Genomic DNA, 17320 nt, shown 5'->3' on the forward strand with positions numbered 1-17320 from the left:
TTTAAACACTTACGACACGCACAGCAGTGGGAGTCAGGTGGTTAGTACCCATTCCCGCCGCTGGGAGGCGGGTATCAGGAATCATTCCCATTTTCTATTCATAATTTTTTTATTTCCACTGTCTCCTGAGGGGAGGTGGGTGGGTACTTGATTATATATATCTGCCAGGTAAGTATGAACAAACTTAATTGTATCATTACAATATCATTTTGTTCATGAAACTTACCTGTCAGATATATATAGCTGAATCCCACCTTTGGTGGTGGGAGTAGACAGAATAGAAGATTTTAGGAAACATATATATGCAGATAATTGATATCTTGATTCCTTACCTGTTGCATAGCTGACTTCGTGGTTACTGCCGCGTAAGTCTGCTTGTGCTACTAGAGTTGCCAGCGAGGTAGAGACCTATATAGCTGGTGCACTCCAGATGATCTGTCAACAGGGGCGAGACCACGACGTGCTAGACATTGACCATACAAATGAGGGCAACGAAGTAAAAACCAAACCACCTGGCGTAGCCTACCAAAAGTATCCCACATAGACTAAGCTAATGGAAGGGAGATCCGCCGCAGGCGGTCAACCCCACAACCATAACACAACAAGTTAAAAAACTCCCCTAAACCATTAAAGGATAGGATGAGCGCTACCTCCTGCCCCCCAAAACAGTGTCTGCAGCGACGTATGGTCCCGAGAGTAGTAACAATTTTCGTATGTTGCTTTCACCTCCCGCAGGTAGTGTGAAGCGAACACCGAATTGCTTCGCCAATAAGTGGCGCCCAAAATGTCTTTGATTGCCATATTTTTGTGAAAAGCCACCGAAGTAGCAATAGCCCTCAACTCGTGGGCTTTCACTTTCAGAAGCTCCATGTCACTTTCACTACACTTTTCATGGGCTTCCTTAACCGTACTTCTTAAGAAGAACGCCAGTGCATTCTTCGACATCGGAAGATCTGGTTTTTTCACAGAGCACCACAAGTTCTCCGAAGAACCTCTGCATGCTCTTGGTTCTCTGCAAATAAAACTTGAGAGCCCTGACAGGACACAGGACTCTCTCAGCTTCAGGTCCCACTAGCTCCGACAACCCCTTGATCTCGAACGTTCTCGGCCAAGGGTTGGAAGGGTTCTCGTTCTTTTGCTAAGAACGTAGGACTTAAGGAACAAACTGCACTATGATCCTTGAACCCAATATGCTTGCTTATGACTTGAATTTCGCTAACCCTCTTCGCCGTCGCCAGAGCGGTTAGGAAAATGGTCTTCTTAGTAAGATTCCTAAGCGAGGCTAAATGGAGCGGTTCAAATTGACTCGACATGAGAAACTTCAGTACCACGTCTAAGTTCCACGATGGTACTTTATGTTGGAGAACTTTCACAGTCTCAAATGATCTAATGAGATCATGAATGTCTCTATCATTCGCTAAGCGAGTCCTCTATGTCTGAAGACCACAGAAAGCACGCTTCTGTAGCCTTTAATCGTGGGAACGGCTAGTTTCGCTTCTTTTCCTAAGGTGAAGAAGGAAATCTGCTATCTGGCTCACAGAGGTTGAGGTGGAGGAAATGCCCTTCCTTCTGCACCAACTTCTAAAGACAGCCCACTTTGATTGGTAAACTGCGATTGAGGAGGGCCTCCTTGCGGTGGCAATCGCCGTTGCCACAGGTCTTGAAAAACCCCTCGCTCTGGCCAACTTCTTGATAGCTGAACGCAGTCAGACTCAGAGGGCGGGGAGGTTTTTGTGGTACCTCTCGAAGTGGGGCTGTCTGAGTAGATCTTTCCTTAGGGGCAGAGTCCTCGGAAAGTCTACTAGGAAGGACATCACCTCCCGTGAACCAGTCGGCCGCTGGCCAGAAGGGGGCGATGAGGGTCATTCTCGCTCCTTCTGATGCAGCGAACTTCCTCATTACTTCCCCGAGGATTTTGAATGGGGGAAAAGCGTAAATGTCTAGTCCCGACCAATTCCACAGGAGGGAGTCTACTGCCACTGCTCCCGGGTCCAGAACTGGGGAGCAATACAGCGGAAGTCTCTTCGTTCGGGAAGGAAAAGTTGCGAAAACGTCCACATGAGGACGTCCCCACAGCTTCCATAGCGCCTGGCATACTTCCTGATGAAGGGTCCATTCCGTCGGCAGAAGCTGTCCTTGTCGACTGAGAAGGTCCGCTCGCACGTTTTCCACGCCTGACACAAACCTTGTCAGAATCGTGACGTTTGCTGACTTCGCCCAAATCAGGATATTCCTCGCGATGACGAACAGAGAATGAGAGTGAGTTCCCCCCTGTTTCCTGAGGTATGCCAAGGCTGTGGTGTTGTCCGAGTTTATCTGAACCACTTTGCTGGAGACTTCCTCCTCGAAAAAGAACCTTAGAGCGAGGTAAACCGCTGAGAGTTCTTTTAGGTTGATGTGCCAGGACACCTGTTCCCCTCTCCAGGTGCCTGACACTTCTCTCCCTCCCAGTGTTGCTCCCCAACCCACCCGTGGAGGACGCGTCGGAGAACAACACTAGGTCGGGGTTCCGAAGCTGAGCGAAAGTCCTTCCGCAAAGCTTCTTTGGATCCAACCACCATTTGAGGTGCTTTTTCACTTCTTCCGTCAAAAACAAGACCTCTCTAGATCCTGTTTGCGTGACCAATTGCTTGAGAGGAAGAACTGAAGTGGTCGGAGGTGCAACCTTCCAGAGAAACAAACTTCTCCAGTGAGGAAATGGTCCCCAGCAGACTCATCCATTCCCTCACCGAGCATGTTTCCTTCCCTAGAAAGGCCGACACTTTGTCCAGGCATTGAAGTTGTCGCCCCTGGGACGGAAAGCCCGAAAAAGCCACTGAGTCCATCTGAATCCCCAGATAGACTAAGGATTGAGAAGGAGTCAGATGCGACTTCTCGAGATTCACCAGAAGTCCCAGGGACTTCGCTAACGACAGAGTCGTGTGAAGGTCCTCAGACACCTGTCTTGCGATGAGGCTCGAATAAGCCAGTCGTCTAGGTAGAGAGAGATCCTTATTTCCGCAAGATGGAGGCACCTCGCAACGTTCTTCATAAGAACGGTGAACACCATCGGCGCCGTGCTGAGACCGAAGCAGAGTGCCCTGAATTGGAAAATCTTCCCTTTCAGGACAAAACCGCAGGTATTTCCTTGATCGGGGATGGATGGGGACGTGAAAGTATGCGTCCTGAAGGTCTAACGAGACCATCCAATCCCCCGGTCTTAAAGCTGCAAGCACGGATTGAGGTGTCTCCATCTTGAACTTCTGCTTGGTAACGAAGCGATTTAGACTGCTGACATCCAGAACGGGGCGCCACCCCCCTGACTGCTTCGGCACTAGGAACAGACGGTTGTTAAAACCCCGGAGAACTCCGGTCGAAGACCTGTTCCACTGCCTGCTTCTCGATCATTTGATCTAGTAGATCGTGAAGCACTTTCTGCTTTTCTCCCTGATACGACGGAGACAAATCCTTTGGTGTCGGAAGACAGCGGGGGTAACATCAGGAAAGGAATTCTGTACCCCTTCTTGACGATGTCCAGAGACCAAGCGTCGGCACCTCTCTCTTCCCAAGCTTTCGCGAAATGTAGAAGCCTGGCTCCTACCGGTGTCTGAAGGACTTCCCTCTCACTTCTTGCTCTTGGAAGGAGCGGGAGTCTTGCCTCTGAAAGAGCATCTTCCTCGAGGGGCTGGCTTCGAGGAAGAAGCGGATCGAAAGGGCTTCGACTTCTTCAAAGCAGAGGACCCAGAAGACGAAGAAGTAGCAGGCTTCCTAGAAGACTGTGCCAGAAGGTCTTGAGTTGCTTTCTCCTGGAGACTAGCAGCTATGTCCTTTACCATAGACTGGGGGGAAGAAAGATGTTCTGAGAAAGGAGCGAAAAGAAGATCCGCTTTTTGCGCTGGTGAGACCGACTTTGCAGTAAAAAATTGCAAAAAAGTGCTCTTTTCTTAAGCAGTCCCGTGCTGAAATGAGCAGCCAATTCCTCAGAACCATCCCTGACGGCCTTGTCCATGCAAGACAATACACTGGACAGCTCCCCCAGACTGATGGAATCAGAACTCCTGGACCTGGCATCCAATACTACCCAGGCACCAGTCAAGAAAATTAAAGACCTCTAGTGTCCTGAAGAGGCCTTTAAGGTGAAGGTCTAACTCGCTATGTGTCCACGAGACCTTCGAGGAAGACAAAAAAGATCTTCATGGTGGCATCTACAATGCTACCAAAGTCTCCTTGAGCTGAGGCTGGAAGCTTGACTCCGACGTTTTCTCCCGTCTTTTCAATACCACATACCAGCTTTGCCACCAAGTCTTGAAGGTGGTAAAGCGAAAGAGGTCTTGCCCGAAGCTTTCCTCTTTTCCATCCAATCATGGACCTTTCTAAAAGCTTGCTTCGTAGAAAGCGACTTCTTCATTCTCACAAAGCCCGAGATCTTAGCAGCTTTGGAAGACGAAAACTGAGAGGGAGGAGTACGTGGAGCTTCAGGTTGGAAAGTGTCTTGCAAAGACTGACTGAAGTAAACGAGTCAAAACCTTGTAGTCCGTCGAAACTGGAGCCAACTGCTGTTCTTCGTCCACTTCGACGAAAGCGTCACTAACTTCCTCTTCAGACACTGGAGAAGTCGGAGGAAGTAAAGAAGAGTCCTGAGCTTTCTCAAAAGAGAAAGAACGGCGAACAGGAAGAGTTCCCGCCTCCGCTTGTGCTTGCGGAAGTGGAAAACTGACGTCCGTAGGCGCGCGTTTGGCGTCCGAAGCCAATCTACTGGCGCCGACAGAAGCGCGCTCAAACGCCGCAGGTGTACACCTGGCGTCCACTTGTGCGCGCTGAGCGTCCACTGGTGCGCGCCGAGCGTCCACTGATGCGCGCCGAGCGTCCACTGGTGCACGCCCCCCACGAGCGTCCACTAAAACTCTCTGAGCGTAACCGCTGGGCGCTCGCCAGAAACTTGCACCGAGTCACGTTCGGTCGGGTCCACTAAAGCGCGTTTGACTTTCACAGAAGCGCGCTCGGCATCTAAAGAAACTCGCTTCTTATCCACAAGTTTCGTAGCAGCGGAAACAACCGCTTCACGAGAGCGAGAAACTAAATTTCTCGCCTCCTCTAGAAAGTTGCTGGGGAGCAGAAACGAACTCTAGAGGGGAGACTCAAACGGAGAGAGAGACGAGCGAGGAGAGGGAGAGGGAGAACGCCTCGACCTCTTCACAGGAAGATTGTCATCCTTCTTACGGCGACGTGGAACAGTCTCTCTCGAAGGAAAAACATCTCGAAGTTGCTGCTGAAGAGACTGGAGAATCTTGCTTGTAGGTGAAGCCTCCTTTTCTGGGGAGGGGCTGATCCTGTGAGCAGGAGAGTGGCGAGGGACGCCTTCTTGCTACTCCCAGGAACCGCCGCTTCACGCACCTTAGAGCGACTGCGGCTCGAAAGAAACATCTAGGGAAGATTCCGCCTCCGAATAATCCTTACGCTTCTTCTGCGAGGAAAAGCAGCAAACGCACTATCAGGCGACGAGCAAAGTTCCGGAGAACAACTTGGAACGTGAAGCGTCCCGAACGCGAGCCGTCCTTTTCAGCGGACGTGATGCGGTATGAGAGCTCCACCCCTTGCGCGGGGAGGAAGCTTCAGAAGAAGAAAAGCACTCCTTGAGAAGACGTGCACGCGCACGCTCCTTGGCAGTCTGGGTATGTTCGTCAGAAGCTGCCGAAGGCACGCCAGATCGGTGGGGGTTCCTCGTAACCCTCCTTCGACTTTCGACATGCTCTCTCCCCGTAATCTGGGAGTCAAGCAGAGGTCTAGGTCTAGAGGCGGAATGAGGCCGATCTGACGCACCCTCCACTACACAAGGGGCACTTTCACTGCACTTCTCTTCACTTTTGCTCTCCAGAGCTAACACTTTTGATTCTAAGTTACGAATCGATTCAAGAATTAGCGATAATGTATTACCTTCTACCGACACTGTCTCAGGGGCCGGAGGCAACACTACAGGGGTAGGAGCATAATCTACAGAAGGAGGGTTAGCAGGAGAATAATTTAAATCTTGCCTACCTGAAACACTCCTGGAGGAAGACCTCCTTAACCTATCTCGCTCAAGTTTCTTAAGATAGGTTTCATACGCCTTTGCCATTCCGACTCTGTTAGTCTTTCACACTCCTTACAACGAACTTTCAAACGTACATTCATTCCCCCTGCAAACTTTACAAACAGAATGTGGGTCTACTGAAGCTTTTAGTAGCCTACCTCTACATTCAGACATGGAACAAAATCTAGCGCTAGCAGAACTAGACCCTGACATCTTGGATCAAAGAAAAATCAATACCAAATTCAAATCAAACCAAAGTCAACGTGTGCCAAGCCACCGATCCAATTCAGATACCAAAGAAAAACCAAAAGGGATACTCAAGTAGCTAGTAAGTTTCCAAAATCTGGACGGAGGTGCTGCAAACAGGTGTTTCCAGCACCGGCGACAGAAAAATTATGAATAGAAAATGGGAATGATTCCTGATACCCGCCTCCCAGCGGCGGGAATGGGTACTAACCACCTGACTCCCACTGCGTGTGTCGTAAGTGTTTAAATTTCTGTCGGATTCGGAAAAATACAGCTATATATATATCTGACAGGTAAGTTTCATGAACAAAATGTTTATATACTACGAATAGATACGCTAATTTCACTTATTTCCCAGGTTTTGTGTAAGTCTTATACCCAGTTCGGAGGGTAAACACATACCAATTGGCAACAGTGAAAAACAATAGAAGAGCGCGAAGAACGCCGTAGGTACTGTTCACAGCAAAACTGTTGATATTTGAGTCAAGAATCTAGGTACTTTTTCAACAGCGAATATTTTCAAATGAATAATCATGAATATGTAAAATATTTATGTACTGCCGTTTAACTATTTATTTAAATAATTATCTAGTGCACGCTTCTACTTCTTTTACTACCAAAAAATCGTAGTTTCCTTGGATAACTCGTGGTTGGAAGTCATTGTTTACGATTTTTGTGAAGAAAGTGCCCCAGAGTCTATGGGTACAAGTGGTGTGCAGATTTAGCACATGGAATGGGAAGTTTATTGACACAAGCGACTCCGCAAACATCGAGATGGCGTCAACGTCAATCTTCTAAGAATTTGGAGTTATATGGTAAGCAACCGAGTGGACTGGCCAACACACCCTCCGAAAAAGTACTTTAACACATCCTGACACCGGAGATGGTCATCAGTCATGAGTTGTTGTTGGTGATAGCAGGAGCTCAAGACCTCTACTCTCCTTTCGAAGTATTTTCTCCGAAGTTAGAAATTAAGGCCATATTTTAAGATTTAAACAGAGGGTAATAAAAAGTGTGGCCAATTCAGTGCACACTACCCCAAAACGCTTTCGAAATTTTTACTTACGATTAAAAAAGTATAAAAGATTGACACCATCTCAATGTTTGCGGAGTTGCTTGTGTCAACAAACTTCCCATTTCCTGTGCTAAATCCACACACCACTTGTACCCATAGACACTGGCGCACTTTCATCACAACAATCGTAAACCCGACCACTAACCAGTACTTATTCAAGGGGACTACGGCATTCTTTGCATCGTTTTGCTCTCTTCAATTGTTCATCAGTGTTGTCAATTGGTATGTGTTTACCCTCCGAACTGGGTATAAGACTTACACAAAACCTGGGAAATAAGTGAAATTAACGTATCTATTTATATCATATATACATATTACAGCAATATTATCATTACTGCATTACTATGACAACTATAATTCATGGAAACAGTTTGTAAATGCATCGGCGTATGTGTGAAGCTCCACTAGATTGACAACGATGAGTCTTTTTGCCGTCGTCTGCTCGCACTTCAGAAATATCTGTAATTTTTGGGGGTTAATTGAGTTGCAAAAAAGGGATAATAGACATGAATTAAATAAACATTTTGAAGTAACAAAGTAAAGTTAAACTAAACAATGAGTAAAGTAAACAACTAAAGGAATAAAGCTTTGCACCTCATAAACAGTGTAGTCATCTGCTACTTGTAGCTGTGTTTGCGGAGTGAGTGCTTAGGAACCAGGAGCAGCAACGTGGTTCAAGTGCAATTTGGAGTGAATTAAGATCAAAATGTGTATAATTACAATCAAATAAGCACTGTGGAGTTTCAGTTGTGATGGCAGTAAGGATAAAACCACCGATTACAAGGTAAAATGGAATTCAGTTCAAACCATGACCCCGGGAATAAAAAGTTTCATACTTTCACTAATATAGGCAACAAAATTTGTTTTATTGTGCTGATTACAACTGCAATCTTGAGTAAGATCAAGAAACGTTACATATATATGCTAACATTGTTCAAATGAGTGCTGGGAAGGCTGGGAAAGATGGTGGATTGTCTGTGGTTAAAACGACTGGCCACGCGATTGGATTTCAAAATTGCCTTGAAAACATATTTTACGAAGAGCTCGCATGCTTATTTTAGTTCATATGGGGCTTTCATATATCACATAATGTTGACAAAACTTCAATCTTTTGAATGGTATGCTTAAAGTTGTAACTGTATTCTTGTTTCACCAATTACTAAATATCGAGTGAATAAGGCCTGGACAGCGTGATGACGATGGATCATCTGTGGTTGTTTACTCTAAGTAAAAATTTTGAAAGCGTCATGTAGGTATGTGTGCACTGCGTAGAGTCAGACTTTCATTAACCTCTGTTTAATCTTAAAATATGACCTTAATTTCTAACTTTGGAGAAAATCTTACTTCGAAAGGGGAGTAGAGTTCTTGAGCTCCTGCTTTCACCACCAACAACTCGTGACTGATACCCACCTCCAGTGTCAGGACGTGTTTACCCACCTCCAGTGTCAGGACGTGTTAAAGTACTTTATCGGAGGGTGGCTTCACACGCAGTGGAAACTGGATCCACTAGTCCAGTCAGTTGTTCCCCCTAATGGCATATACGAGGTATAGTAGCTACCTACTAGGTAGGTAGGTATCCTCTCAGTAACAAAAGATACAGTTCAACTTACGGCATTAATGATATCATGAAGAAATCTAAATGGTGGTTTACTTAGTAGTTTGTCAGTAAGAGGCGGCTTCTTGACATATTTGCCAAGTTCTTCTTGAGTCTTCTTTAAGAGCGCTGGATCAACCGCTGCTGTCATACTCTCTCTCTCTCACTGATATGCTGGGCAATGTAATTCAGTCTATCAATTTGTTCCTCTCAAGTCGACCTCACACAGAATGAGTGGGACGTCATGTGTGCACCTGACGGTCAACATAAGCTACGCTTTCGGTCACGAAGCTTTAGACGAATTTCTGCTTCACCTTCGACAAGATGGACCTGGTGAGTCTGCCCTGCAGCTGCTGCAGCCTCTGGTCTGGTGTGGCCTAGGTGAGGTTACCTACTCAGGAGGCCGAGCGAGTTCCCTCTCACAAACTCTGAGCGGTCGTCATAACGTGTCAGGTCTTCGGCAACAACCTCGCTCAATTTCCCATTTAGTCTCGTCTACAGTTGAATGACTGTCTATTTCCTCATTCCCCTTTGTCAGTTCGTACAATTCCTGGGTTGCCTATAATAAATCTGGTTTTGTTCTGGCTGAAATCGAGTACTATCTTCGGTAACGTTTCAAACGCATCGCCAGATCAGACGTCAGGTGCTCCTTGTGTCAAATGTGTTTGTTGTTTTTGGTATTCATAAGTGAAGTGAACATTCCATTCCCGGTGTCGTTCTCTAAGGTCTCTTCTGATACAGGCAAACGTAAACCTTGATCTTCATTTAATTTTTTCATGTCATCGAGTGTGAATTTCAGTTAGATATATATTTCACATTCATTTACAATTATGACGTAAAGTATTTGTTAACGAAACGTAAGGCAATCCTACTTTCAAGGGCTGATATATTCCTATAATACAAATGTTATTTGATAGCGTGTTACAAACGTGAGTGAAAATATTTGTTGAAATTGAATTAACTTCACAATTTGGAATTCTTATATGGACGCTTAGAAAGCCGTCACATAAACAAATAACACGTTTCTGGTGCAACAAAAGGTTTTCATAGAGATTTCGATTCGCTTACCAGATCACATACACTGTTTTATGCGTTTATTGTCAACGATGGTTTCCATAGCAACGTGAATAAACACACGATAAATATGTATTATCAATGGCTATGGATAGTCATATGGAGCATAAAACAGGTCAATGCGGTTTAAACATATATATAAATACAATATAAAAGTGCCACGGCGGTATGTGGCTACTGTTGGCCCAGAAATGTTTTTGATGAAGGTATATGCGTCTCTATATTATTGTATTATATACACTTAGGTTCCTTAGATTAAAATATCATATCGTGGAAGAAATTGACTTGTTTTCCACCACATACTTTTGCATTAGTTCGACTCCGTGTCTGATGCACTGAATTACAGCGACACTATCCGTATCTACAGCTTTAACCATTTGATTGTGCGAATAAGTTATATAGCTTACTGAGTATTTCATATAAAAACATTTGCTTAAGAGGCAGTGACAACTGTTTAATTAATTATCTTAAGTGTACCATTGATTATACTTTCATCTTGATTTCTTTAAGTATATACATATTTTGAATGAGTGGAAAGTGGCGTAATGGAACGTAAACAATTAAAAATAGATATAGAAACCAGTTAATATTTTAAATTACTCGTAGATCCATTGTAAAAATCGCCCCTCCCATGTCGTTGAAAACCGCAGTATTTGTGACAGTTAGCTGCTATAAAAAAATGAATCTATAAACAAGATTATGCTTATCGTGAAGTTGTCAGTGATCCATCCTTCTGCTGCCATATACGATTTGTAAGGAAAAAAAGGGTAGCTATTATGAATTTATGAGTCTATTGTTGGGACATCCTGATTTCACGGGTTCACGAAAGCAAAATCCGCCAGGAACTCGTTCGATTGAAATTCCGGCATGAGGGGCTAGCAAATTGTAGTGCACTTCAAACTGGTCATGAAAAGCTGCATGCATAAACCAATTTAGGCGTAGGTATGTGAAACTTTTGTTACAAAAATATGAAAATCAAAAGCAATGGCTGAAAAACTGTATGCATAAGCCAATTTAGACGTATAGAAAACTTTTGTTATAAAAATATGAAATTCAGAGCAATGGTTTGTCAATATTTTCCATAAAGTTTGTCGTTTAATGCTTTAATACCTATTCCCCTTCACGTAGCAATGACCTGCAACATATGTTTAGGCCTACATTACCAGCAAGTCATATTTGCTAAATGAAATATCAGAATGACCTGCATCAATCCATGACGTATTCACGTGTTTTTATATAATGCAGTATGCTTCAGACAGGAATTGCGAGAACAATCTGAAATACACGTTACTTATCTCTTGAAGTCAGATGTAATATAATGCTTTCTTCGGCATAGTTCTTAGTGAGTCTAAAATCTGTAGGATCACAATCGTTAAGATATCGTTCTTCGTATCACAAAGAATGCAAATGCAAGATTTTATTATTACATTCTTGGTATACTGTCCTAGACGTGAGCATAAATACAAAATGAGAACAGTGATGGGGTAGCAACTTCTTTCTTAGTGACCTATATTAGCAGTGGCCTTTCTACGTTGGCCTATGAAACTTGAGACACAACAGTCTAAAATATCAGAAAAGTATTTAGTGATTCTTGTGTGTAATCCATGTGTAGGAGTAAACGCTCTGTTATGACTGTCAAGGGCCCTAAAGAATGTCCCTTCTTGTAGAGCAGTGTATTCTGACCACGATATAGAAACAACAGGTATAGCAGAGTCCAGCTAGCTTTGCAGCTAAAGCCCGCCCACTGCACGCTTGTGATTGGCTAGCCCTCGGAAGGGTAATGACGTCACACTAGTTAACGAGCTAAATGATTTCCAATTCCAGATTTCCAGTACGGATTTGAATCGTTCGGTGATGTTGAGTTTCGTGCCTGAATCATGAATCATGGAACCATAGATGTGAGTTCCTGGAGTTGTGAAGTATACAACTGATATCTCCAATAAAAGATATATAGAGTTATATATATCATTATGAAGATCTTGGATGATTTTGTCTGTGCAGCCTAAACACATAGCATCGTTTTTTTTTATTTGGTGTTTGGTCTGCATAAGCGATCTAACATAGACCACATTAATTGAAATGAAGCATAGACTTATGAAGCCAGTTGTGATGTTAGGGTATTAATTCATCATAATCCTGAATGTCAAATGTTAATATCAATGAGAAATTAGGCCTATCCATCAATTTTTTATATTTTGAGGCAATGACAGGGCATAGGCCTACTCATGAGGTAATGACAGGGTATAGGCCTACTCGTCAATTTCTTATATTTTGAGGCAATGGCAGGGCATAGGCCTACACATTAAATTCTTATATGTTGAGGCAATGACAAGACATAGGCCTACTTGTCGAGTTCTTATGTTTTGAGGCAACGGCAGGGCATATAGGCCTACACGCCAAATTCTTATATTTTGAAACAATGTCAAAACACAGGCCTAATATAAATTCTTATATATTGAAACAATGACAATGTATGAGCCTAGACATCAGTTTCTTATTGCAAATAGTCCTCTACTTGTATCTGTTGGAAATAAGAGTAGCTCTTAATTAATATAGTAGTTTCAACTCCACAATATATAATGTAAATGCATAAAGTTTTATGTATACATATAAGCAAGAGTACATACACATACATGCATGGCTGGCCAAATCATAGGACTGTCTCAGCCTTACATACAACTATCAAACTGCTTTCAATGAACTATATTGGAAATATATTTACTAATGGGATAACACATTACATTATTCTGACAAGTAAATATAAGGCTGCTGTAGAACTTCTATGAAAATGAAGGCTACGATAGGAAGGCATCACAAGATACTTAACAAATTATAAAAATATATGAAAGCTGAAAAGTTATGATTGGGATGATCCAAACCATTCTGCAAGTAGCCCTTAAATCACTTGGTTTTGGGTCCATTCTTGGAGAATCACTCTCTCTCTCTCTCTCTCTCTCTCTCTCTCTCTCTCTCTCTCTCTCTCTCTCTCTCTCTCTCTCTCTCTCTCTCTCTCTCTCTGAATCTCGATTACTTTTAATTAAAACAGACTAAATTTCAGTTAACAAGAATAGACCGATAATTCCTTATGCCAGTATTTTATGAATAGGTCCATGTTTATTCTGCAATGTTAAGATACCATAAGAAAATTTTTCGAAGACACTACAAGCCCCATAACAGTAGCAACAAAAACAAAAATAAGCACAATAAAACAGCTGAATATAAGATAGGCCTATAATCCAAATGTCATAAGCTGCGTAAACCGACAAAAAGACATTGGACCTTATAGGTCTACATCATTTTCTATTATTTTTATTATTTCGGAAGGAGTTAATGTCAACAAAACCCACAGCAATTTATATCCAATATGAATTGTACAGCCTATCATACTGTAACTTTAAAAAAGTGTAAACGATTCCAATGAAATCGATTTTAAGACTATATAAATGTAGTAAAAATTTCCTAAAATCAATATGAAACACCAATCTGCACAACTCTGAGAAAGTTTTTGTGCTTAAATTTAGAATGGTGAGCACGCTCAGGGTTGCCGCGAAGTCCGCACATCACCGAGAAACTAGCTCCGCACCGGGAGGTGTAGTGTTATTAATTAATTGCCAATGTTATTTTGCTACACTAACTATACGAAATAGTTACCCTGGTTATATTATATTAACCGTGTTGTTACCAGTATATAAGTTGCGTTTACCAATTAAACCTTTTTAGCGTTAGATTTTCCCTGTTCCGAAATTCAGTTGCTTCATATCTTTGGAAACATTACGTATCTTTACTGATAATTTAGAATCGAACGAGATACGCGGAGTGTTCAGTCTTCATGCTGATTTATTACATTCGATATATATATATATATATATATATATATATATATATATATATATATATATATATATATATATATATATATATATCATTTCAGTGCAGTTTTTTCTTGTAACTTCCCACGTTTTGCTGAAAACTTTATGATAGATTTACTTGCCCGTGTTCACTTTGTAGCCTAATTTACGCATCAAATCGTATATAACAATCATAACTATAACATATACTAGAAAACAGTAAATTATAATATAGATTATATTATTAATATATATATATATATATATATTATATAATATATATATAATATATATTATTAATTAATTCTGTTTTATAGGTTATGATTGTTATATACGATTTTCGATGGCGTAAATTAGGATAATATATTATATTAATATATAATAATTATATAATATATATATGTATATTTACTGTTTTATTTAGATGACGTTAAATTCATTTGATGCGTAAAATTAGGATATATAATATATATATATATATATATATATATATATATATATATATATATATATATATAGATAATTCCAGTTTTATAGTTATGATTGTTATATACGATTTGATGCGTAAATTAGGCTACAAAGTGAACACGGGCAAGTAAATCTATTCATAAAGTTTTCAGCAAAACGTGGGAAGTTACAAGAAAAAAACTGCACTGAAATGCATTTCTTTACTAAAAACGGTCGCTTTTCATTCATTTCTTTGGGTTCCCCACAGAGTAAGTTGACAAGCTCCACAAATCCTTCGATATTCATAAGTAGTTTATTCTTTCTTTTCTTTATTAAGCCACATTTGTCACTTTAGGTAATATGCTGTATGTTAAATCAAAACGTTTGCTGAAGTAATAATGATAATAAACAACCTACTATATAATATAGGTCTAGGCTTAAAATCAATGTCATAGGCATTGTAAACTGACAAGAGCGATATGAAACATGTAGGTCTATATGCCACCTTTTATGATACGGATATTTTGAAAAAGATATATTTCCCCAAGAGAATGGACAGCATATTATGCATGATTTATGGTATACATGTGGCAATCCTAAGCCAAACGAATGCCCTATTCAGGGCTATGAGTTTCAAAAAATTGGAAAAGAGCACATCATAATTGGTCCTTTTTTTATCAATAAGCTACATTAATATAAAGAAAATCCACGATTATAATACACCACTTTCTAGCATACTGATATCGAAACTTATTCGGTTATAATCAGTTGAATCACTTCAACTAATGCAATTGCCTATACTCTGTTTTTTTCCATCTGTCCATCCACCTGCGGTGTTTTTGTATGGTAACACTGCGTCCCGGGCTTTAGATAGTTACACTCAGCTTACTTTCAACGATTATAATAATATCCTATTTCGAATATTAATGGTGTAATTCGCATACAGTAAATTATTAAAACACTTTTCAGTTGCAAATGTACACCCAGATATCCTTTTATTTGCCTAAAACTTACACATAGCGTAACTATCTAAAGCCCGGTACGCAGTGTTACCATACAAAAACACCACAGGCGGATGGACAGATGAAAAAAAACAGAGTATAGTACACTCGACAAGAAAACTGAAGACACAGTTTTCATTAGCTTTCGTTCATCCAATTACCCATTTGTTTTTACTGAAAAGACATAATATCGCTAAATTTACTCTAGAATAGGAAAATATACTGCAAATTATATCATATGAGTTAAAACTGCAAAACAAAACCGTTCAGATACTTAAAAACACGATATATGTCCGAAGTAATTGGAATATCTCAGATGGATTCGTTCATAGAGATCTGGTAGATAGAATGTGAATTTCTGAATTTAGTACTATGTATCACGACGACAATAATTACTCGTTTTGCTTCATGAACATAGAAATATTGCCTCATCGTAAGTAGTGAATGCAATTATTTTAGTTTCTACAAACTTATGTTTGTATTCTAGAGGGATTAAAGTTAGCTGACGTCAATGGCACTCAATGATGCGACGGCTCAGGGAGGTTGAACAAATCTAGTTGCATCCGCAAGAGCATTTTCTATGATGTGAGGAGGAGCCCTAGAACTCCGATCGGGAAAGCGCAAGTCACTGGATATTGGCTAACGTAACGGATTTCACACTTTGATTACTTTGACGTTGACATGGATCGAATGCTAGTTGCTGTTTACAAAGCTACTGTCTTTAAACATAAATCTTAATCAAGGTTAAAGTAGCATGTCAGCTCAAAGATTTTCTGGCTATATGCTCCCATTACAAAGCAGTTCGTAGTAGCCTAAAGCCCTACACGACTGCATTTCTTTGCCGCGAGGCTGAAAGATCTTCCACGATATAAAACTTTAATTGCCTGTGCAATACATATTGAGTTATTTGTGGTAATAAATATTTTTTAATTAACACAGCTTTTTTCGTGAATGATTTGTGGATGAAACCCGATTTTCAAAAGTCAAGACTATATCAAGAGAGCAAGACTGACCGCACCCTATGTCTAACATTTTCCACGTCTGTTTATAATCTTTGAATGCTACGGCAACTGTCGAATGTAAACAAGATTAGGGTAATAATTTCTTAGAGAATTAACTTGAATATTATGATCCTTCAAATTTTATCTAGCATAGTGCAGCACGACCTTGGCAGTCATATCATATCGCGCAAGCATAGGCCTATCGATAGAGATACTTAATTCATTATATTTTCTTCTGCCTTTCCCCCGTCACAAGTCCGTCACCAGTACTATAATTCTCTCTCTCTCTCTCTCTCTCTCTCTCTCTCTCTCTCTCTCTCTCTCTCTCTCTCTCCACTTCTAAAACATACTTTAAAAATATATATATTACCACTCAATCTCCCTAAGAAAATATTATGAAATTAAGTAGTTATAAATAGACCTAAGCTTTCACATGAGCAAATTTTGCTCCTCTCTCTCTCTCTCTCTCTCTCTCTCTCTCTCTCTCTCTCTCTCTCTCTCTCAGCTTTAAAAACACACTTGAAAAAATATTATCACCCAATCTCTCAAAGTAAATATAATGAATTAAGTATCTCTATAGATAGGCCTATGCATGCTCTCTCTCTCTCTCTCTCTCTCTCTCTCTCTCTCTCTCTCTCTCTCTCTCTCCCCACTTTTGAAACATTTGAAAAAATATTATCACTTAATCTCTCAAAGTAAATATAATGAATTAAGTATCTCTATCGATAGGCCTATGCTTGCGCGCGCTCTCTCTATCGTCATATTTCATCCTTTACAGTATTGTTCCTCACGATTTCCACAAGTACTGCCCAAATTTTAAAACTCTCCTCTCATTGTTTAAGATACGTCTTCAATTACGTATGAATTTAACGTGTTTAGTATCAAATATTACTTATAAATAAGAATTCACAGTAGGTTTTAAAAAAGGATGATCGATATTCTACCCTCAACTGACGTTACCAAACCAACATTAACGAATAATATA

The 17320-nt window shown here is 40.9% G+C and overlaps 1 protein-coding gene across 3 annotated transcripts in view; it reads right to left on the minus strand.

The window, feature by feature from the left end:
- LOC135217072 (TRAF3-interacting protein 1-like) overlaps positions 1–9667 on the minus strand; it is a 343407-nt gene extending 333740 nt beyond the window's left edge. Inside the window, exon 1 of one of the 3 annotated variants that reach the window (XM_064252769.1) lies at positions 8981–9665. In XM_064252769.1, the coding sequence (XP_064108839.1) occupies positions 8981–9115 (135 nt within the window). In that variant the 5' untranslated portion in view covers positions 9116–9665. Of the gene's footprint in view, positions 1–8980 lie in introns of all 3 variants that reach the window. The other 2 variants (XM_064252754.1, XM_064252762.1) reach the window with 2 other exon arrangements.
- Between the last annotated feature and the right edge of the window lie 7653 nt (positions 9668–17320).

This window comes from Macrobrachium nipponense, chromosome 19 (assembly GCF_015104395.2).
Source record: "Macrobrachium nipponense isolate FS-2020 chromosome 19, ASM1510439v2, whole genome shotgun sequence".
Lineage (NCBI taxonomy): Eukaryota > Metazoa > Arthropoda > Malacostraca > Decapoda > Palaemonidae > Macrobrachium > Macrobrachium nipponense.